Source organism: Coregonus lavaretus (assembly GCF_964263955.1).
Source record: "Coregonus lavaretus genome assembly, chromosome: 19".
NCBI classification, from domain to species: domain Eukaryota; kingdom Metazoa; phylum Chordata; class Actinopteri; order Salmoniformes; family Salmonidae; genus Coregonus; species Coregonus lavaretus.
In genome coordinates this window covers 22,899,665-22,922,497 of record NC_140006.1, presented here as the reverse complement: position 1 = coordinate 22,922,497, position 22,833 = coordinate 22,899,665, and the positions used below count along the sequence as shown (strand labels likewise).

Below are 22,833 nucleotides of genomic sequence, written 5' to 3'. Positions count from 1 at the left end.
CATCTCCCACGTCACTGGAAGTATGGCCTCAGAAATATGTCAGCAGGGTGGGTCTGTGGCCGTGTGTGTGGGTGTCATATGTCAACCCGTTCCCCGTGCTGGGTCGTGACTGCTGAGGGGCATGTGAGGGCTGTCATGTGATCAAGCGACGGCCTCAACCTGACATAGACACTGCCAGAGCAGGAGCCTGCCAGCCTCTCAGGCAGCTGTCCAATAATAGTATGGCCAGGCTGAGTGATATGTCACTGTTAGTACTGTATGGTATACTGTACAATAGATACAGATAACTGCCTAAATAAAGGAAACACTTGAGTAAATGAAGGATACAAAGTATATTGTAAGCAGGTGGATCCACACCGGTGTGGTTCCTGAGTTAATTAACCAATTATCATCCCATCATGCTTAGGGTCATGTATAAAAATGCCCAGTTGCCCATTATTTTGGCTACCATGGCTAGAAGAAGAGATCTCAGAGACTTTGAAAGAGGGGTCTCTAAGGAGCATAGGGGGTTTAAAGGGTGTGTGTGTGCGTGCGTGTGTGCGTGCGTGCGTCAGTCACCAGATCTCAAACCAATTGAAAACTTATGGGAGCGGAATGGCGCCTAAGACAGCGTTTTCCACCACCATCAACAAAACACCAAATGATGGAATTTCTCGTGGAAGAATGGTGTCACATCCCTCCAATAGAGTTCCAGACACTTGTAGAATCTATAATGCGCATCAAAGCTGTTCTGAAGGCTTGTTGGGGCCTAACGCCATATTAAGACACTTTATGTTGGCGTTTCCTTTATTTTGTCAGTTATCAGTATCTCTTCACTGATTTATGATATGATACACATCGTCAAGGCTGGGGAATGGCACAGTGGTAGTGGTAGTAGTACATGAAGCTAGGAATAGAGGAAGAAAGGATTTATAACTATATTCCACTCTATTGTTAATTGGCAGAATGTAAATGTTCTTCACATTTATTTGATTTGATTTTAAACAAATCTGAACCAGCTTTGGATACATTATTTAGGTATTTGAAGATGTTCTCTGTGACTGTGTGTTGGTCCAACCCGTTGTGTTGGTCCACCCGCTTACCCTGCGGTGATCCGCTGAAATCAATTTATTGCTGTTCTTTAGGGACAGGGTGGGGTGGATATTTTCATTATTTTCTTGGCAGGTTTCCAGGCCCTGGCAGCACTTAACCACACACGTTGTGAATGGAAAATCCCATCTGTAAGCTCAACTCAGATGATTCATCTGGATGAATGAAGTATTATTGACCCATCAGCTCTGCTGATGATAAAGTAATCAATATTCTTCTGAAAAGCAAAATATCTTGGGGAGCCACTCCACTATTACAGTATCATGTGACAAGCACATAATCTATTGAAATTGTACAGTATATCTCAATCAGAAAGGCCTCAATTGAGTTGAGATTGCCTGTGAACATAGAAACAGCATTACAGGAGATGTCTAGGGAAACTCCATGTATAAATGACAGGCCTGTGTAGACCAGTGTTAACTGTTAATCCTTTCTCTGGTCCTTGTCTTTCCTCCACAGTGTCCGGCCTCTCGTCTTCCCCCACCCCACCCAGCACCCCCACCCAGGCCCCCAGCCAGCCCATGCTGTTCCCCCAGGAGGTCCATCGGAGTGCCCCTGAACGCCTGGACCACTCCCTCTCATCACCCTCCACTGCCAAGCCCCCCATGCCCTCCTCTTCTCCGATACCCTACTCCTTCCCATTGCCCCAAGCTACCTCACAGCCAGTGAGTGATACCTCTTCCTACCTACTACACCAACTGCTGGTTTACTCTGTTTGTTAGTGTCAGTGATAATTGATTGTGCAGTGAAGCAATATTGCAGGGTTGCCAAAAGTGGTGTAAGGGGGAAGCTGATGTGATTTTCTGAGAAGGCCCCCTTTTTCAGATTTTCTGAGAAGGCCCCCCCCCCAGCTATTAAAAAACATTTGGAGCATTTTTTAGCAGACATCAAAGGATCTGAGCTTCCTTAAAAATAATAGCCTTTGCTGAGCCTTTTTAAAAACCATGGAGGTGTTATTTTTCCACTGCAGCTTATGGTCAATCACCAGCCCAAGATATTTGTACGAGTCCACCCTTTCGACAGGAAAAGTTAAAGAACATAATGCGGTCTGCAGTCCCTGCTCTCTCCAAGTGCTCATATGCTTTGTGCACTATGAACAGCAGTGCATCTTCCACACCTATCTTGGCCTGGTAGGCAAACTGCAGGGAGTCAAGAAACCCCTGCACCTGCTGCTTTAGTTGCGCCAGGACCACTCTCTCAAACACCTTCATCAGCTGGGAAGTGAGTGCAACAGACCTGACGTTGTTTAGGCCCTGCCCCTTGGCGGTTTTTGGGAACAGGTACAATGCAGGAGGATTTCCACTGTGTAGGTGTAGGTACAGTAGAAGTAGACAGTGACTGTATTTGTATTTATTATGGATCCCCATTAGCTGTTGCTAAGGCAGCAGCTACTCTTCCTGGGGTCCAGCAAAATTAAGGCAGGTATATAAAAAACATTTCAATACATTTCACAGATTTCACAACACATTGTGTGCCCTCAGGCCACTACTCTACTACCACATATCTACAACACTAAATAATAGTGTGTGTATAGTGCGTATATTAACATGTGTGTGTGAATGCGTGTGTCTGTGCCTGTGTGTGTGTCTCTTCATAGTCCCCGCTGTTCACATAAAGCCAGGTGGACACTACACAACACTTGTGAACTTCAGAGATGTAACCATTTGACACTTTGGCTTTGGTTGAAGGCAATTACAAACGCATACTAGTAGTAGTCATCGCTCCTGCTCGAGAGTCTAAACATTCTGGGTGAACATTCCGTTCTCAAAACGTGTCGTTGCACATCTCACACTACAAGAGCATTGCAGATTTTGAGCCGATAAAGCATCTGGGACTGCTCAAAGATGTTGTGCGTCTTTGCCCCGCTCACATTAAACGAGCGTCGGTGACAGCCATGTAGTCATGGCTCTATATAGTACTGTGCGCCTCCCATAGTCTGTTCTGGACTTGGGGACTGTGAAGAGACCTCTGGTGGCATGTCTTGTGGGGTATGCATGGGTGAGTGAGCTGTGTGCTAGTAGTTTAAACAGACAGCTCCGTGCATTCAACATGTTAATACAAAAAAAAAGTATTTGATCCCCTGCTGATTTTGTACGTTTGCCCAATGACAAAGAAATGATCAGTCTATAATTTTAATGGTAGGTTTATTTGAACAGTGAGAGACAGAATAACAACAACAAAATCCAGAAATACGCATGTCAAAAATGTTATAAATTGATTTGCATTTTAATGAGGGAAATAAGTATTTGACCCCCTCTCAGAAAGATTTCTGGCTCCCAGGTGTCTTTTATACAGGTAACGAGCTGAGATTAGGAGCACACTCTTAAAGGGAGTGCTCCTAATCTCAGTTTGTTACCTGTATAAAAGACACCTGTCCACAGAAGCAATCAATCAGATTCCAAACTCTCCACCATGGCCAAGACCAAAGAGCTCTCCAAGGATGTCAGGGACAAGATTGTAGACCTACACAAGGCTGGAATGGGCTACAAGACCATCGCCAAGCAGCTTGGTGAGAAGGTGACAACAGTTGGTGCGATTATTCGCAAATGGAAGAAACACAAAATAACTGTCAATCTCCCTCTGCCTGGGGCTCCATGCAAGATCTCACCTAGTGGAGTTGCAATGATCATGAGAATGGTGAGGAATCAGCCCAGAACTACACGGGAGGATCTTGTCAATGATCTCAAGGCAGCTGGGACCATAGTCACCAAGAAAACAATTGGTAACACACTACGCCGTGAAGGACTGAAATCCTGCAGCGCCCGCAACGTCCCCCTGCTCAAGAAAGCACATATATAGGGCCGTCTGAAGTTTGCCAATGAACATCTGAATGATTCAGAGGAGAACTGGGTGAAAGTGTTGTGGTCAGATGAGACCAAAATCGAGCTCTTTGGCATCAACTCAACTCACCATGTTTGGAGAAGGAGGAATGCTGCCTATGACCCCAAGAACACCATCCCCACCGTCAAACATGGAGGTGGAAACATTATGCTTTGGGGGTGTTTTTCTGCTAAGGGGACAGGACAACTTCACCGCATCAAAGGCACGATGGACGGGGCCATGTACCGTCAAATCTTCCCTCAGCCAGGGCATTGAAAATGGGTCGTGGATGGGTATTCCAGCATGAAAATGACCCAAAACACATAGCCAAGGCAACAAAGGAGTGGCTCAAGAAGAAGCACATTAAGGTCCTGGAGTGGCCTAGCCATAGAAAATCTGTGGAGGGAGCTGAAGGTTCGAGTTGCCAAACGTCAGCCTCGAAACCTTAATGACTTGGAGAAGATCTGCAAAGAGGAGTGGGCCATTTTTACATTTACATTTTAGTCATTTAGCAGACGCTCTTATCCAGAGCGACTTACAGTTAGTGAATACATTTTTTTATTTTTTTATTTATTTATTTTTATTATTTTTTTTAAATACTGGCCCCCCGTGGGAATCGAACCCACAACCCTGGCGTTGCAAACGCCATGCTCTATCAACTGAGCTACATCCCTGCCGGCCATTCCCTCCCCTACCCTGGACGACGCTGGGCCAATTGTGCGCCGCCCCTGAGTCTCCCGGTCGCGGCCGGCTGCGACAGAGCCTGGATTCGAACCAGGATCTCTAGTGGCACAGTTAGCACTGCGATGCAGGCCTTAGACCACTGCGCCACTCAGGAGACGAAATCCCTCCTGAGATGTATGCAAACCTGGTGGCCAACTACAATAAATGTTTGACCTCTGTGATTGCCAACAAGGGTTTTGCCACCAAGTACTAAGTCATGTTTTGCAGAGGGGTCAAATACTTATTTCCCTCATTAAAATGGAAATCAATTCATAACATTTTTGACATGCGTTTTTCTGGATTTTTTTTGTTGTTATTCTGTCTCTCACTGTTCAAATAAACCTACCATTAAAATTATAGACTGATCATGTCTTTGTCAGTGGGCAAACGTACAAAATCAGCAGGGGATCAAATACTTTCCCTCACTGTACTTCTCACAAATACAAGTAGTGATGAAGTCAAGCTCTCCTCTACTTTGAGCCAGGAGAGATTGACTTGCATATTATTAATGTTAGTTCTCTGTGTACATTTAAGTGCCAGCCGTGCTGCTCTGTTCTGGGCCAATTGTAATTTTCCTAAGACCCTCTTTGTGGCGACAAAACTAAGGCCTGTAGGACCTGCCTTGTTGATAGCATTGTTAAGAAGGAAGAGCAGCCCTTTTATTATGGACAGACCTCTCCCCATTTTAGCTACTTGTCTGTTTTGACCATGACAGTTTATAATCCAGGCAGTTTAGTCTCCTCGACTTGCTCAATTTCCACATTATTCATTACATTACAAGATTTAGTTGAGGTTTAGGGTTTAGTGAATGACTTGTCCCAAATACAATGCGTGTAGTTTTTGAAATATTTAGGACTAAGTTATTTCTTGCCACCCATTCTGAAACTGACTGCAGCTCTTTGTTAAGCGTTGCAGTGATTTCACTTGCTGTGGTAGCTGACTTTGGATGGTGTATCAATAATCCCAGTCATTACAAAGATACAGGCGTCCTTCCTAACTCAGTTGCCAGAGAGGAAGGAAACCGCTCAAGGATTTCACCATGAGGCCAATGGTGACTTTAAAACAGTTAGAGAGTTTGGCTGTGATAGGAGAATAACTGAGGATGGATGAACAACATTGTAGTTACTCCACAATCCTAACCCAAATTACAGAGTGAAAAGAAGGAAGCCTGTACAGAATCAAAACATGCATCCTGTTTGCAATAAGGCACTAAAGTAAAACTGCAAAAAAATGTGGCAAAGAAATAAACGTTATGTCCTGAATACAATGCATTATGTTTGGGACAAATCACATCACTGAGTACCAGACTTCATATTTCCAAGCATGGTGGTGGCTGCATCATGTTATGGGTATGCTTGTCATCGGCAAGGACAAGGGAGTTTTTTTTAGGATAAAAATAAACTGAATCGAGCTAAGCACAGGCAAAGTCCTAGAGGCTAACCTGGTTCAGTCTGCTTTCCAACAGACACTGGGAAACAAATTCACCTTTCAGCAGGACATTAACCTAAAACTCAAGGCCAAATATACACTGGAGTTGCTTACCAAGACGACATTGAATGTTCCTGATTGGCCTGGTTACAGTTTTGACTTAAATCATCTTGAAATTCTATGGCAAGATTTGGAAATTGCTGTCTAGCAATTATCAACAACCAACTTGACAGAGCTTGAAGAGCAAATATTGTACAATTCACGTGTGCAAAGCTCTTACCCAGAAAGACTCACAGTTGTAATCGCTGCCAAAGGTGATTCTAACCTGTATTGACTCAGTGGTGTGAATACTTATGTAAATTTGATATTTCTGTATTTCATTTTCAATACATTTGCTAAAATTTTTAAAGACTTGTTTTCACTTTGCCATTATGGGGTATTGTGTGTAGATGGGTGGGAAAAAAATATTGAATCGATTTTGAATTCAGGCTGTAACACAACAAAATGTGGAATAAGTCGAGGGGTATGAATACTTTCAGAAGGCACTGTATTTCTCTCTCTCTCTCTCAATTTCAATTGCAATTTAAGGGCTTTATTGGCATGGAAAATGTGTGTTAACATTGCCAAAGCAAGTGAAGTAGATAGTAAACAAAAGTGAAATAAACAATAAATATTAACAGTAAACTCTCTCTCTCTCAACACACACCAGGCTCTCCTCTTACCAAATCAAAGGAATTACTTCTCTGCCAAATCCAATCTGGAAGCGTGTTAATGAAACAGCCCATCATCTCGATTTTACAGCCCCATGTTTACCTACAGCACGTTCCTGTCCCTGTTCCCTGTGGCAGTGCAGCAGCAGCAGATTGGGATGGGATTCATGCCCATGCTGATGCGGCGTTAGACGGGCTAGATTTATGACAGTGCAGTAGTGGTGTTGGCTGAAAAATTGCTGTCACCATGCGGTATAGGGTGACTGGGGGGTTGGTTGGGCAAAAGCTGAAGAACATACGCACATCCAGGTATTTTCCGCAGGTGCTTGGGTGGTAGGCAAATTCATGAAAAACTGAAGGGTCTAATCAAGGGGCTAGGGGAGATAAAAATACATGTAAATAAATCCTCATATGCTACAAAGAGCACAATATGGCTTGGCTCGTGGTACGTGCCATGATGAAGTGTTTTGTAGGATAGGGAAGAAGGCAACTTACCTCATTGACATTTGCATGTTATCGCTGTACACAGATTAATTTTGTTATAGGATAAATTTGCTGCAGCACAGCCTCTGTCTCTGCACTGTGTCTTAGTCATTGTGCAGTAGCCAGCCTACTTCATCACATTCATCCCTTGCCATATAGATTTTTCTATGCACTATCCATATACGTAAATAATTCAGTATTGTGCAAATTGTTGCATTTTTATGTCCTGCAAAAAAAAAGTTATGGGCATAGAGAAGGACAGGGAATCCTTGGCTTCTGGCTGCTTGGCAACATAAGGGATTTCCTAATATGGTGAAAAGCCTTGGTTGTTTCGCATGGAGGGTTCTAGTGCGTGATCATAATAATAAATGAAACTTTAACGAAGTCCCCTGTCGTTCACAATCCACAGAATGCGCAGAAAAACATCTGCTTGCGAGCAGATACTGTCACGCGTAGCCTATGTCAGTCTGTTTTTTTTTTTATTATTATGTTTTTGCTTCGTTTTTTATCCGTAGGAGTTGTTCACTCCTCTGTTTTAGTCTATAGTATGATCCTACTGTAGGCATTGGCTGCATTGATTGCAGCAAAATACATTTAGGAATGTTCCACTATTACAGATTTAAGGGGTGTGTAGTCTAATAATAATGTGCCATTACAGTTACTGGCAGGCACAGAGCTCCGGATATGAATTGCCAATAGTCTACAGTAGAAACTTGGACAAGGGCAGTTGAATGAGTTGCGCGCAGTGCGTATTTTGTCATTGTCAAACAGACGGGGCTTGCTTTTCTTATTGTTGGCTTTGCGCAAGGACATTTAGCCTACTTGTCAGTCTCTCAAAAAGATAGTTGATTTTGTCATGGTGTAAAGTGCCAGCAGTTATTGAATGTACCTTGTTATTTTAATCTTAACTTTGGCAAACGGCGAGTAGTGCGACTGATGTCATATTGTGGTAGATTTGGAGCGCGTTCTTGACTTCATCTGTCTCTTATTCTTACAGAATTTCTACGGTTTATTCGAAGGCATGCTGGAGAAACTTGAACTAGACGATGATGGTGTTGGTAAGTGCATTTTACTTAGTAGGCTAGTCTACATTTTGATTTTACTTGGTGTTACATAGCCATTTATTTGACGTTTTTGCTATTTATCCGCATATAGTTGAAGACCAGGCTGAATATGGAATGCAGAATGCTGATTTGTAAATTGCTGGTGTAATGATGTTTACATATCTTGCATTACTCATCTCATATGTATATACTGTATTCTATAATATTCTACTGTATCTTAGTCCATGCCGCTCTGTCATTGCTTGTCCATATATGTATATATTCTTAAATTCCATTCCTTACTTAGATGTGTGTGTATTGGGTATATGTTGTGAAATCGTTAGATATTACTTGTTGGATATTACTGCACTGTTGGAGCTAGAAGCACAAGCATTTCTCTACACCCGCAATAACACCTGCTAAACACGTGTATGTGACAAATAACATTTTATTTTGAATTGTAATGGTGACACCAGTTGCTATTCACGGAATATGATGCTCCATATGATACATTATTCCGGTTTTGCTTCTTTTACCAAGACAAAAAGTGTCATCCTGATCGCAAAATCACAATCCTTCACATTTAAGTCTTATGCAGGATTTGTTTTGATCATAACCCAATTATTGCCTGGTGATAGCGCAAAGCCTTGTGCAGTCCTGTCGTCGCACGCTGTTGGAATAAGGGATTCCCCCAGCCCAAGAGGTGGCATCATTGGTTCAGTATGAATAGTGAGATTATTCGATATACACATTTAGTGTGAATATTTGTGTGTCTGTCTTTACAGCTGCTGAACCAGACAGCGATATTTACATGCGCTTTATGAAGTCCCATAGCTGCTATGACATCGTTCCCACCAGCTCCAAGCTGGTTGTGTTTGACACGGGACTGCAAGTAAGTAAGCCCAGCTCCTCCACATGACTACACTTTGACATCATGATGGAGGGACCATATTCAAAAAGCACTTTTTTGCCTTTTAGATCATAATGGATAAGATTACATGGACAGGGGGCCCTGATCTTAGATCAGCAACCTGAGACACTTTCTGGTCCAGACAGACACACAGGGTTGGGAATTCAGACTATGTGTAAATAACTTTGAGTAGGCCTGACTATAACCTAACTTTGACCATCAGTGTAGCATTTGTTTGTCTTATTAGGTTTGTCCAGTGAGGGACATTCTTATGGTTATTGAAGTGCCTCCTTGGTCTGAAAGGCACTGAGAATGGTTTGGTTAATGTTCCATGAGGAGAGCAGTGCTATTGCTAGTGCTAATGATTTGCCTCATAAACGGTTAAACAGTAATCAGCCACCGAATCTATTAAACTCAAGGTTTTAGTTCCCTTATCTGAGTATGAAACCCCTAAAACCAGAATACTTTTGTGTATGATTTTGGATTTCAATTTTACACTTCACATTTTTACAATATGTACAATACCACCTTCAGAACCTTGCCATCCATGTGTTTTTGTATGTGATTGTGGTCCTTTCTCACAGGTAAAGAAGGCATTCTTTGCCTTAGTGGCCAATGGGGTGCGTGCTGCCCCACTATGGGACTCAGAGAGGCAGTGTTTTGTGGGTAAGAAACACCCTTTGTGTATGACATACATTCACATGAAATGCATTCACGCTTAATGCATTCGCTGATGCAAACACCTATATCCACCAATGAATGCATATCAGGGCCGTAGCCAGGGTCTGAGTTTTAGTCAGGTCCGGGAAGAAAGTTGAAGCTAATTTAATGCATTTCTATACACTTTAAACTCTAAAATGTTATTTGAAGAACAGCAAAAACAAGCAAAACTCCAGCCATTATCACATTGGTTGCTGTAGCTTCATTCAACTCAGTCAATCTATAAACACATAGCCTATTAGCTATACAGTTAGCCACTACACATTATATCATATTAACTCAGCACCAGGATTACAGCTTTACAGCTTATTTCCTACAATTCTACACATATGGGCTCCCGAGTGGCTTCCGAGTGGCGCAGCGGTCTAAGGCACTGCATCTCAGTGCTTGAGGCATTACTACAGACCCCCTAGTTCGATTCCAGGCTGTATCACAACCGGCCGTGATTGGGAGTCCCATAGGGCGGCGCACAATTGGCCCAGCGTCATCCGGGTTTGGCCGGTGTAGGCCGTCATTGTAAATAAGAATTTGTTCTTAACTGACTTGCCTAGTTAAATAAAGGTTAAATAAAAATAAAATAAATAAAAAATTGCCATGACTTATGCCTCGTTAATATGACATCTGAGTGAGAGTGACTAACAAAATCAATGGGGTCCCTGTGGGCCCGGTCGGTAATTCGGCCATGATTTCTAGAAGTTTAGATAGCTGGCTAGACTGACTAACTAGACTAATTTACCAATCAAATTTTTTTTACTGACATGGGCTACTTGAGTGACTGTCAGTGAGTGACATAACAAGAGGAAAACTGCTGATGCACAACCAAGTTTTGAAATTGCACCTTGTGTATTCTACTATTCTAACTCTCAAGTTAAGACCCCGACTGAGTTCCTATTTTTTTTATATATATACAGTACCAGTCAAAAGTTTGGACACACCTACTCATTCAAGGGTTTTTCTTTATTTTTACTATTTTCTACATTAAACAATAATAGTGAAGACATCAAAACTATGAAATAACACATATGGAATCATGTAGTAACCAAAAAGTGTTAAACAAATCAAAATATATTTTAGATTTTAGATTCTTCAAAGTAGCCACCCTTTGCCTTGATGACAGCTTTGCACACTCTTGGCATTCTCTCTCCCAACCCTGGAATGCTTTTCCAACATATGCTGAGTTCCCACATATGCTGAGCACTTGTTGGCTGCTTTTCCTACACTCTGCGGTCCAACCCATCCCAAACCATCTCAATTGGGTTGAGGTCGGGTGATTGTGGAGGCCAGGTCATCTTATGCAGCACTCCATCACTCTCCTTCTTGGTCAAATAGCCCATACACAGCCTGGAGGTGTGTTGGGTCATTGTCCTGTTGAAAAACAAATGATAGTCCCACTAAGCGCAAACCAGATGGGATGGCGTATCGCTGTGGTAGCCATGCTGGTTAAGTGTGCCTTGGACTCTAAATAAATCACTGAGTGTCACCAGCAAAGCACCCCCACACCATAACACCTCTTCCTCCATGCTTCACGGTGGGAACCACACATGCGGAGATCATCCGTTCACCTACTCTGCGTCTCACAAAGACACGGCTGTTGGAACCAAAAATCTCAAATTTGGACTCATCAGACCAAAAGACAGATTTCCACCGGTCTAATGTCCATTGCTCGTGTTTCTTGGCCCAAGCAAGTCTCTTCTTCTTATTGGTGTCCTTTAGTAGTGGTTTCTTTGCAGCAATTCAACCATGAAGGCCTGATTCACACAGTCTCCTCTGAACAGTTGATGTTGAGATGTGTCTGTTACTTGAACTCTGTGAAGCATTTATTTGGGCTGCAATTTCTGAGGCTGGTAACTCGATTGAATTTATCCTCTGCAGTAGAGGTAACTCTGGGTCTTCCTTTCCTGTGGCGGCCCTCATGAGAGCCGGTTTCAAATCAAATTGTATTTACCACATGCGCCAAATACAACCGGTGTAGATCTTACAGTGAAATGCTTACTTACAAGCCATTAACCAACAATGCGTTTTTTTTGAAAAAAAAGTATTATGTAAAAAATAGATCAGTAAAAAATAAAAAAAATATTTAAAGAGAAATTAAAGAACATAACGCTTGATGGTTTTTGCGACTGCACTTGAAAAAACGTTCAAAGTTCTTGAAATTTTCCGTATTGACTGACCTTCATGTCTTTAAAGTAATGATGGACTGTAATTTCTCTTTGCTTATTTGAGCTTATTTTATTTATTGATTTTATTTGTATTTTTATTTGAGCTGTTCTTGCCATAATATGGACTTGGTCTTTTACCAAGTAGGGCTATCTTCTGTATCCCCCTACCTTGTCACAACACAACTAAGTAATCCTTCTACCCCTCCCCCCAAAACAATAATTATTGTGAGCTATGACATGATGTAGCTAATAAAGGAATTTGAATATGTGGCAAGAGAAAAGATAATTAGCCTTTATTAAACTCACCAGATCATTTTCCATCAATGAATGTCGATTTAACTCGTTTGACTGCTATGATTAAGCAATAAGGCACAAGAGGGTATGGTATATGGCCAATTTACCACAAGTAAGGGCTGTTCATAAGCATGACGCAATGCCTGGATACAGCTGTTAGTCGTGGTATATTGGCCATATACCACAAACCCCAGGGGTACCTTATTAAGCAATAAGGCCCGAGGAGGTGTGGTATATGGCCAATATAACACGGCCAAGGGCTGTTCATAAGCACGATGCAACTCGGAGTGCCTGGACACAGCCCTTAGCCATGGTATATTAGCCATATATCACAAACCCCCGAGGTGCCTTATTGCTATTATAAACTGGTTACCAACATAATTAGAGCGTTAAAAATAAATGTTTTGTCTTACCCGTGGTATACGGTCTGATATACCACGGATATCAGCCAATCAGCATTCAGGGCTCGACCAGGTTTATAATTGTAAATAAATCATTTTTGCGAATGTGCAGAACTATAGATAAATCGGACAGGAGAGTTTGAGTGATGAAAGTTGGACAGAGGATCTCAAAATCTCTGCGCAAGAAACACTTGGACGAACATAAACTGTTAAGCTATTTTCTGGCAATTGTGCTGTTATTATGTGCCAGATGTTAAGATTACAAACCATTATAAATGGCCCGTTTGCGAGATCGACTTATCATTTAAATAGGCAAAGGCTACAGACTAAAATCTGGGTTTATGATTGTAATTCAATTTTGCCGTGGTTTGCTTAAAGGCATGTAGCCTATAGCCCCTGACAGGCCTACATCTCATTTCAGATAGTCTACAGTAGCCTAGACAATGTAGGAAAGATGTAAACTGAACGATTTAGCAGCTTGCTCAATTCAAATTAACAGACTAATTTATTCAACATGAACAGCTAGGCTGTTATGGTAAGAAGTGCTTGTGTTTTCCAATAGCCTGCTGGAATAGGCTACTGAGGATGGCGTCATCATTTCAATCACTGAATTAAATGTTAATAATATGTATATGAACTGAATATGCTTGTCAACAACAGCCAGTGTTGTTTACATTTTATTTTTTACCTGTAGCCTAATCTGACTACTGTTACTTTCAATCGAATGCGTTCTAACAACTGATTGTCAATTGCGATAGAGCTTTAATAACTTCCAATTTAATTAACTAAACATGTCCATTAATAGTTGCATAATAACACAACAATAAACTGACGTTATAGGCTATTTATTAAATTGGTTTGCCAGCTCCAGGTAGGTTACACAAGTGGCACAAATTGATTTGCAATGACTCAACATATGTATTGTATCAAATGGTAGCCTACAATGGCATATAAATTAATAGGCTACTTGATGGCCAAAAGAGGCAAATATATCATTCTCCACATTTAATGTCAGTTTCATTGAGGCCTTTTCCCCCAAAAAGAACCACGCAACGGAGTTCCATATAACTTCCATTTCAAATTTCCATTCGGGCAGACCTCCAGACCAAAGAACTGAGCATGCATAAAACACTTCGCTTGATGCCGTTTTCTTTAAGCAAAGTCAACATTAGAATGCAGTTTAAACCACCTCCAAGCAAATGTATGTAATGAGCTCTAGTGCGCCCAAAGTTGTTTTCCAGTGCTTTTTCTCCATTATTTATTGATGTGCATCAGTTCTAGCATATTAATGTTTTATGGAAAAAGGGTTGGAAATAGGTGTCTCCATAATGACAATCTTGCTAAATAGCCTACCTACAACTGGTAAAAAGTTGTCACGACGTGCGGTCTTGATTCTCTCACGTGACTCAGCCAATAGCTGTAGTGCTCTCTCAACACACACACAGCCCTCCGGCCCTCCCCACCACTCACTCACTCAGCAACAGCCTGCCCCACTACCTGACAGTCAGCAGCATGTCACAGTGAATTGTATATTTATTAAGAGAAATGCCATGGCGGCCGCGGTGCAAAATAGTAATAGGCCAAAATCCCGCAACCCGCGACCAATGCATTTTCACCCGTGACATCGTTTTAAAAGTAGTCCAATTTGGCTTGAAAACATGCCAACACTGCGCGAGTCGGCTCGGTCGGTTGGTTGGTTGGTTGGTTGGTTGGTTGGTTGGTTACTGTCTCTCCCTCCCTGCTCCCTGTTTCACTTGCTCAGAATACGTACCCTCCCCCGCCTGCTAGAGAGGTACCTCTCCCCACCTCTTGTGCTTTATCAGCTCCGTTTTAATAAAGTAGCTTAAAAAATCACTTTTCTGTTGCTTTCTTCACTTGGATCGGATTGGGTCTGGATCCGACTGGGTCTATACGGAACAGGTCTAGTTGTCTTCGGGTCCGTTCAGAACGGGTCTCTATATTTAAAAAATGCATATCGGGTTCGGGTGGGAAATTTGGACCCTTGAAGACCTCTACACCACACATAAAATTATCTGTAAGGTCCCTCAGTCAAGCAGTGAATTTCAAACACAGATTCAACCACAAAGACCAGGGAGGTTTGCCAATCCCTCGCAAAGAAGGCATCTATTGGTAGATGGGTAAACATTAAAAAGCAGAGATTGAATATCCGTTTGAGCATGGTGAAGTTATTAATTACACTTTGGATGGTGTATCAATACACCCAGTCACTATAAAGATGCAGGCTTCCTTTCTAACTCAGTTGCCGTAGAGGAAGGAAATCGTTCAGGGATTTCACCGTGAGTCCAATAGTGACTTTAAAACAGTTAGTTTATTGGCTGTGATAGGAGAAAACTGAGGATGGATCAGCAACATTGTAGTTACTGCACAATACTAACCTAAATAACAGAGAGAAAAGAAGGAAGCTTGTACAGAAAATAATATTCCAAAACATGCATCCTGTTTGCAACAAGACACTAAATTAATACTGCAAAAAATATGGCGAAGCAATTCACTTTTTGTCCTGAATACAAAGTGTTATATTTTAGACAAATCCAATACAACACATTACTGAGTACCACTCTCCATATTTTCAAGCATAGTGGTGGCTGCATCATGTTATGGGTATGCTTGTAATCGTTAAGGACTAGGGAGTTTTTCAGGATAATAAATAAACGGAATGGAGCGAAGCACAGGCAAAATCCTAGAGGAAAACCTGGTTCAGTCTGCTTTCCACCAGACACTGGTAGATGAATTCACCTTTCAGCAGGACAATAACCTAAAACACAAGGCCAAATCTACACTGGAGTTGCTTACCAAGAAGACAGGGAATGTTCCTGAGTGGCTGAGTTACAGTTGTGACATAAATCTAATTGAAAATCTATGGCAAGACCTGAAAATGATTGTCTATCCATGATCAACAACCAATTAGACAGAGCTTGAAGAATTTTGTAAAGAATAATGGGCAAATGTTGCAGAATCCAGGTGTAGAAAGCTCTTAGAGACTTACCAAGAAAGATTCTGTAATCGCTGCCAAAGGTGATTCTAACATGTATTGACTCATGGGGTTAAATAGATTGTTGACAAAAAATGACAAACTCCAAGCGGGCTGTCATGTGCCTTTTACTGAGGAGTGGCTTCCGTATGGCCACTCTACCATAAAGGCCTGATTGGTGGAGTGCTGCAGAGATGGTTGTCCTTCTGGAAGGTTCTCCCATCTCCACAGATTAACTCTGGGGCTCTGTCAGAGTGACCATCGGGTTCTTGGTCACCTCCCTGAACAAGGCCCTTCTCCCCCGATTGCTCAGTTTGGCCAGGCAGCCAGCTCTAGGAAGAGTCTTGGTGGTTCCAAACTTCTTCCATTTAAGAATGATGGAGGCCACTGTGTTCTTGGGGACCTTCAATGCTGCAGAATGTTTTTGGTACCCATCCCCAGATCTGTGCCTCGACACAATCCTGTCTCGGAGATCTACGGACAATGGCTTGGTTTTTGCTCTGACATGCACTGTCAACTGTGGGACCTTATATAGACAAGTGTGTGCCTTTCCAAATCATGTCCAATCAATTGAATTGACCACAAGTGGACTCCAATCAAGTTGTAGAAACATGTCAAGGATGATCAATGGAAACAGGATGCACCTGAGCTCAATTTCGAGTCTTATAGCAAAGGGTCTGAATACATGTAAATAAGGTATTTCTGTTTATAATTTTTAATACATTTGCAAACATTTCTAAAAACCTGTTTTTGCTTTGTCATTATGGGGTATTGTGTGTAGATTGCCAATTATTTATTTTTTAAATCCATTTTGGAATAAGGCTGTAACGTAACAAAATGTGGAAAAAGTCAAGGGGTCTGCATACTTTCCGAATGCAGTGTGTGTATATATATATATATATATATATATATATATATATATATATATATATATATATATATATATAATTAAATAAAGAAATTAAGAAATATAAATATCAGAACGAGCAATGTCAGAGTCCGAAAAAATATATAATATACACTACCGTTCAAAAGTTTGGGGTCACTTAGAAATGTCCTTGTTTAGACATTGTTAATGTTGTAAATGGCTATCTACATAGGCGTACAGAGGCCCATTATCAGCAACCATCAGTCCTGTGTTCCAATTACATTTACATTACATTTGAGGTTTACATTTACATTTTAGTCATTTAGCAGACACTCTTATCCAGAGCGACTTACAGTTTAGTGAGTGCATACATTTTCATACTGGCCCCCCGTGGGAAACAAACCCACAACCCTGGCGTTGCAAGCGCCATGCTCTACCAACTGAGCTACAAGGGACCAATGGCATGTTATGTTTGCTAATCCAAGTTTATCATTTTAAAAGGCTAATTGATCATTAGAAAACCCTTTTGCAATTATGTTAGCACAGCTGACAACTGTTGTGCTGATTAAAGAAGCAATACAACTGGCCTTCTTGAGACTAGTTGAGTATCTGGAGCATCAGCAATTGTGGGTTCGATTACAGGCTCAAAATGGCCAGAAACAAATAACTTTCTTCTGAAACTCGTCAGTCTATTCTTGTTCTGAGAAATGAAGGCTATTCTATGCGAGAAATTGCCAAGAAACTGAGGATCTTGTACAACGCTGTGAACTACTTCACAGAACAGCGCAAACAGGCTCTAACCAGAATAGAAAGAGGAGTGGGAGGCCCCGGTGCACAACTGAGCAAGAGGACAAATACATTAGTGTCTAGTTTGAGATACAGATGCCTCACAGGTCCTCTAACAGGTCTGTGAGAGCCGGAATTCTTACTGGTTGGTAGGTGATCAAATACTTATGTCATGCAATAAAATGCAAATTAATTACTTAAAAATCATACAATGTGATTTTCTGGATTTTTGTTTTAGATTCCGTCTCTCACAGTTGAAGTGTACCTATGATAAAAATGACAGACCTCTACATGCTTTGTAAGTAGGAAAACCTGCAAAATCGGCAGTGTATCAAATACTTGTTCTCCCCACTGTAAGTAGTTGTGTATGATTGTTAGTGTCTTGTCGTGTACTCGCTCTTTGTTGTTCTCTTGCTCAGTGTTAAGTAAACCTTTACATTGTTGATTCCTGTGTCTGCGTCCTGCCTCTTCGTATCCTCAGTACTCGTCACATATTAGGTATACTGCATTGTTGGAGTTAGAAACATAAGCATTTCGCTGCACCTGCGATAACATCTGCTAAATATGTGTATGCGACCAATTCAGTTTTATTTGATTTGATTTATAGACCACGTGAATATAGACCACATTAATACAATTCAATAAAACTTGCAAAGTGCCAAAATTCAGCATTTTGACATGACCGTCTGTGCAGCCTCTGACTTCTAGGAAGATTTTACCCCACTTAACCCCAACATATCTCCAAAGCCCTAGTTATTTTGTTACTTTGAAAAAGTCATTTCTGAAGATTATTATTATTTATTTCATGTGATTAGTGACTGATCTAATCACATGGAATGTCTGTCCCTAATTTTAATGTCAACCATGTTATGTGAACTGAACTCTCGTTTTAATATGATGAAACTATTCCTTTTAAAATATTTTTTTTCAAAAGAAACATTGAACATTAATAGTCAAATCATAGTGTAAGAGCAGGTGAACTGGTTCTACACTTTTTGGTCATTTCTGGTGTTTTGTTTTGTTCAACTGAATGGGTCGAGCATAACGCATCAACTCCCTGTTACCCATAGCTAGACAGGCTACAAATGTTTTATCAATTATTATTTTTTTTTTACGCTTGCATTCAATTGCCTCTTCCTGTTGCACAAAACAAGCTTCCATTCCCCATGTCAAGAGGGGATTTATGGGTGATTTAAGATTAAATCGTCAACCCTGTTATGGTCAACTCTGTGACATTTATTTGGCACTTATTATAGTTATTTTTTTATTTAAACTCTTGATGGGAAAATGTGTTTTTTATTAAGTTGAACATGTGCTCTTTATGACAGAATGTACAGATTTTGTGAAATATTTATTATTTTGATGAAGGTATATTACCCAAAAGGTATACTCATTTGGTGGAACAACCCAGATAACAATTATCTCCAGATTTAAATATGTTTGTCACATTTCTTTAGAAAAAATCTGTTTTGTTACGAGTCATGGCCAGTCGAGCGTGATTTGTTGACAGCTTCATGACAACTGTTAGTCATTCTAAAGGCATACATGTCTTCTCATTTCAGGAATGTTGACAATCACAGACTTCATCATCATATTACACAGATACTACAAGTCACCGTTGGTAAGTTTGAGAGGACAAACCCATTTGCAATATGTTTTTTCAACATGTGAAACCTATGATGGATTTCTGTATTTCTGTAGTTTATTCTTTAGATATCAATATAGTTGTATTGTTTATAGGTGCAAATATATGAGTTGGAAGATCATAAGCTTGAGACATGGAGAGGTATGTAATAAGCTTTGGATTATATTATGACATTAAATTACATGTACAGAACATTGAACTCACATAGTTTTTACTCTGCACAGAAGTATATTTGCAAGAGACATTCAAACCTTTAGTGAACATATCACCTGAATCAAGGTAAGTTGTTACTGCATAACAATGGCTATTATACAGTTGTGAATGTGTGTATGTCTGTGTGCCATGAATGTGGTTTGAATATACATACCTGCAAAGAAAACACCTGCATTTTCTTTTAATTTGCATTTTATGTCTGTCTGTCTTTGAAGCATATTTGATGCAGTGTATTCCCTCATCAAAAACAAGATCCACCGTCTGCCTGTCATCGACCCTGTTACGGGAAACCCACTTTACATCCTCACACACAAGAGGATCCTCAAGTTCCTACAGCTCTTTGTAAGTCTAAAACCATGACTAACAACCTGACGTTAGGTTTTATGATAATACACACTAGTCCTATTGGGGAAGAATATAAGAAAAACTGTCTTTCTTGAAACAATAAACTGACAAGTCTGCTTTTACTTGAACACTGCCCTCTAGTGGATTTGGAGAAGGTGAATAGAAACTGAAAGTGTCTCTCGCTCTCTCTCTGTTGTGTTGTTCCAGGTGCGTGAGATGCCCAAGCCAGCCTTTATGAAGAAAACTCTAGGGGAGTTGGGCATCGGTACCTACAAGAACATAGCCTTCATCCACCCTGACACACCCATCATCAAGGCCCTGCAGATCTTCGTAGAGAGGAGGGTGTCTGCCCTGCCCGTGGTGGACGTATCTGGTACGTGTTACTTTGACAACTGTTGTTTAAAGATAATTTACAGGTCCATTTGATTGATTTAGATTCAGTTTAACTCTCGTGGTGAAGCCTAATGGTTATGTTTCAATCTCCTCACAGGGAAAGTGGTGGATATTTACTCCAAATTTGATGTCATAGTAAGTGATGATTTTCTAAATATTGATGATCTTAATACAGCTTGATAATCACGTGTCTTCCCCTCAACAATATATCGTGAATGTTTTCCTTCAAAAAGCCATCCTTATGAGTGTGTCTATGTATCGTGTGTAGAACCTGGCAGCAGAGAAGACGTATAATAACCTGGACATCACAGTGACCCAGGCTCTGAGGCATCGCTGCCAGTACTTTGAGGGGGTCATGCAGTGCCACAAGCTGGATACGTTGGAGACCATCGTGGACAGGATTGTCAAAGCAGAGGTGAGTTCTAACACACTTGCCTCTCTTCCTCTCTCTTTCTCTTTCTCTCTAACTTTGTGTGTGTGTGCATGTGTCCCTGTGTGTGTGTGTGTCAGGTCCATCGGTTGGTGGTGGTGGATGATCGCTCAGCCATCGAGGGCATCATCTCCCTGTCTGACATCCTGCAGGCACTGGTGCTCAGCCCAGCAGGTATAGACGCTCAGCATTCCAAACCACCCTCATCCTACACCTGGACCCTGAGCTCCCCACCCTGTCCTGCCCCGCCCCGTACTTCTCACACAGGTAGGACACAAACACACACTCTGGCCCTTGCTGGTTGGCACCCACATGCGGATGGCACGTGCCTGTGCCCATGAGCCGTATCCTGTATGCCAGCTCGTTATGGTGTAGTGTGGGCTTGTCTGTGTGTCTGTGTCCTGTGTCCTGACTCCGGGCCATGTCCTGTCCTCTCCTCCTACCCTCAGATTCAAATAGAAGAACATTAATTTCAACATCTGACCACATGCTTGGGACTCCTTCTTTGTTGTCTTGGTATTTTGTCTATCTGCTTATAGTTTCGAATAATGAAGAAGAATGATAATTGATGTAAGATAAAGAGTTCGCATTTTTGTTCTTTGAAAGAAAATGCATTTCCTGGTGCAGTCATAATGCATTTGGAATTTGCATTTGGAATTTGCTGGTGCATCAGTTCACAGATTGAAAAGTACAGTGAGCAAGACTCATCATCAACTCAGATGTGAGACGTGATGTGAAAGAAACATGAAGCATCTTGCACAACTCTCTCCCTGAAGCAAAGAAGCCTACTATTGTTATGTTCGGCATTAGCCTGGTCCCAGATCTGTTGCTGCTGTATAGGCAACACCTATTGCCATTGCTATGCCATAACAACAACCATAAGAGTTGGCTGTACAGCACAAACAGATCTGGGACCAGGCTAGTGGGATGTGTTCTTGTGTTCTCACCTCACATGTCTGTCCTCTCCTCCCCTAGATGCCTGCAGAGAGGAGGGCCTGCTGGAGTGAGAGGGGAAAAGCCGTGGGGACCACTGAGGTTGAAGGCTGTCATAAAACTTTTATTAGACTTCTATGTTTCTGGCCATGGGGCCCAGAGCCCTTGGTATTGATGTGCTAGACTTTGAAACCAAAAGGCTGGGCTGGACTTCACTAGACTGGATTGGACTGATACTGGGATGTAAAGGGCTCCAATGCCTGAGGACCAGCATCTCTCTGTCTAAATGGAACTGGACTTCATTCACTGTGGGAGGGTTATAGTAGGGTGGACTGATGAAACTGCTGTATTGGGCTCTTCTGTTAGGTTGAGCCAGTCTGGAGACTGTGGTTAGGTATATGAGAGCTATGTATATTTTGTTTTTTCTCTCTGAATCATGCTGCTGTGTCGTTGTTCCAGCAACAGTGCCTAGTCACTCCCAGTAAGTTTTAAACCTTCAAGGAAGAAGATTGACAGATATGGTCAAAGCATCTTAGACTTGATGATACACACTTTAGGAGAAATCGCAAGTTTTCATGCTTTACCTTGTTATGGTGGGAGGGGCTGTATTTTCATTTGAGTAATATGCTGTGAAGAGAGACAGAACAGGGAAAAAAGGCTTTATTTTAAGACATTTATTTTGCCTGATTAATGTACTTGAGCGATTATTCACGTCCATCTATAATCGACAGACACGAAAACCATGCAAAGGAAAATGGCAGATTCTGAACTGCTCACAACTGGGCTCCTGTGCTGTGGCCAGAGTACACAACTCTGACAAAACTCATCTCTGTTGTTTTACTGTAAATAAGAACATTTTGAAGAAAAGTGCCAGAGAAAGATTTATTTTTTATCTAAGTTTAAAACAAATCATGTTAAATTGACTACAGTTTAATATTATTTTTGTAAATATAATGTGGCAATAAAATGTTGTATTCAAAGAAAATGTGTATTCAGAACAAGATGGCCTGTACATGTGCAAGCATGATAAATGACACTATAACAGTTATGAATGTTGTTCTTTACTTTTCTGAAAGCAGAAAAAAATAATGTATGTAATGTGTGTTGCTGCATATCTTCTTTTTAATGGCAGATTTTCACCACCACATGATACATTTAATTATGTTTTATTTTGAGTTAGCAAGAAAGCCAAATTAAAAGTGCTTGGGTAAATCAATTTGATATAATGATAATTGATTGATGTAATATTTTTATCACCGCCATACACTTTAATTATTTAACGTCATACAGTATAACACATTTTCTATGCCCTTCTCTAATGGAACTTATTTGACAGTCATGGTGGCTATAATGCCTTCAATGATAATCATCGTGACATTGGATGTCTGAACACTGCCACCATCTAGTGGTTAGGAGCTGCACTGCAGGCATATCTGCACCTGTTCTAA

The 22,833-nt window shown here is 41.2% G+C and overlaps 1 protein-coding gene across 4 annotated transcripts in view; it reads left to right on the top strand.

Moving 5' to 3' along the window:
• LOC311147246 (5'-AMP-activated protein kinase subunit gamma-2-like) overlaps nucleotides 1-22,599 on the top strand; it is a 62,039-nt gene extending 39,440 nt beyond the window's left edge. Inside the window, exons 5-17 of one of the 4 annotated variants that reach the window (XM_084183914.1) lie at nucleotides 1,549-1,754; nucleotides 8,251-8,311; nucleotides 9,082-9,188; nucleotides 9,791-9,872; nucleotides 18,989-19,047; nucleotides 19,167-19,212; nucleotides 19,296-19,350; nucleotides 19,500-19,626; nucleotides 19,837-20,002; nucleotides 20,120-20,157; nucleotides 20,291-20,437; nucleotides 20,533-20,626; nucleotides 21,428-22,599. In XM_084183914.1, coding sequence (XP_084040040.1) covers nucleotides 1,549-1,754; nucleotides 8,251-8,311; nucleotides 9,082-9,188; nucleotides 9,791-9,872; nucleotides 18,989-19,047; nucleotides 19,167-19,212; nucleotides 19,296-19,350; nucleotides 19,500-19,626; nucleotides 19,837-20,002; nucleotides 20,120-20,157; nucleotides 20,291-20,437; nucleotides 20,533-20,626; nucleotides 21,428-21,459 — 1,220 coding nt within the window. In that variant the 3' untranslated portion in view covers nucleotides 21,460-22,599. Of the gene's footprint in view, nucleotides 1-1,548; nucleotides 1,755-7,923; nucleotides 7,999-8,250; nucleotides 8,312-9,081; nucleotides 9,189-9,790; nucleotides 9,873-18,988; nucleotides 19,048-19,166; nucleotides 19,213-19,295; nucleotides 19,351-19,499; nucleotides 19,627-19,836; nucleotides 20,003-20,119; nucleotides 20,158-20,290; nucleotides 20,438-20,532; nucleotides 20,720-21,427 lie in introns of those variants that run through there. The other 3 variants (XM_084183913.1, XM_084183915.1, XM_084183916.1) reach the window with 3 other exon arrangements.
• Nucleotides 22,600-22,833: the final 234 nt, after the last annotated feature.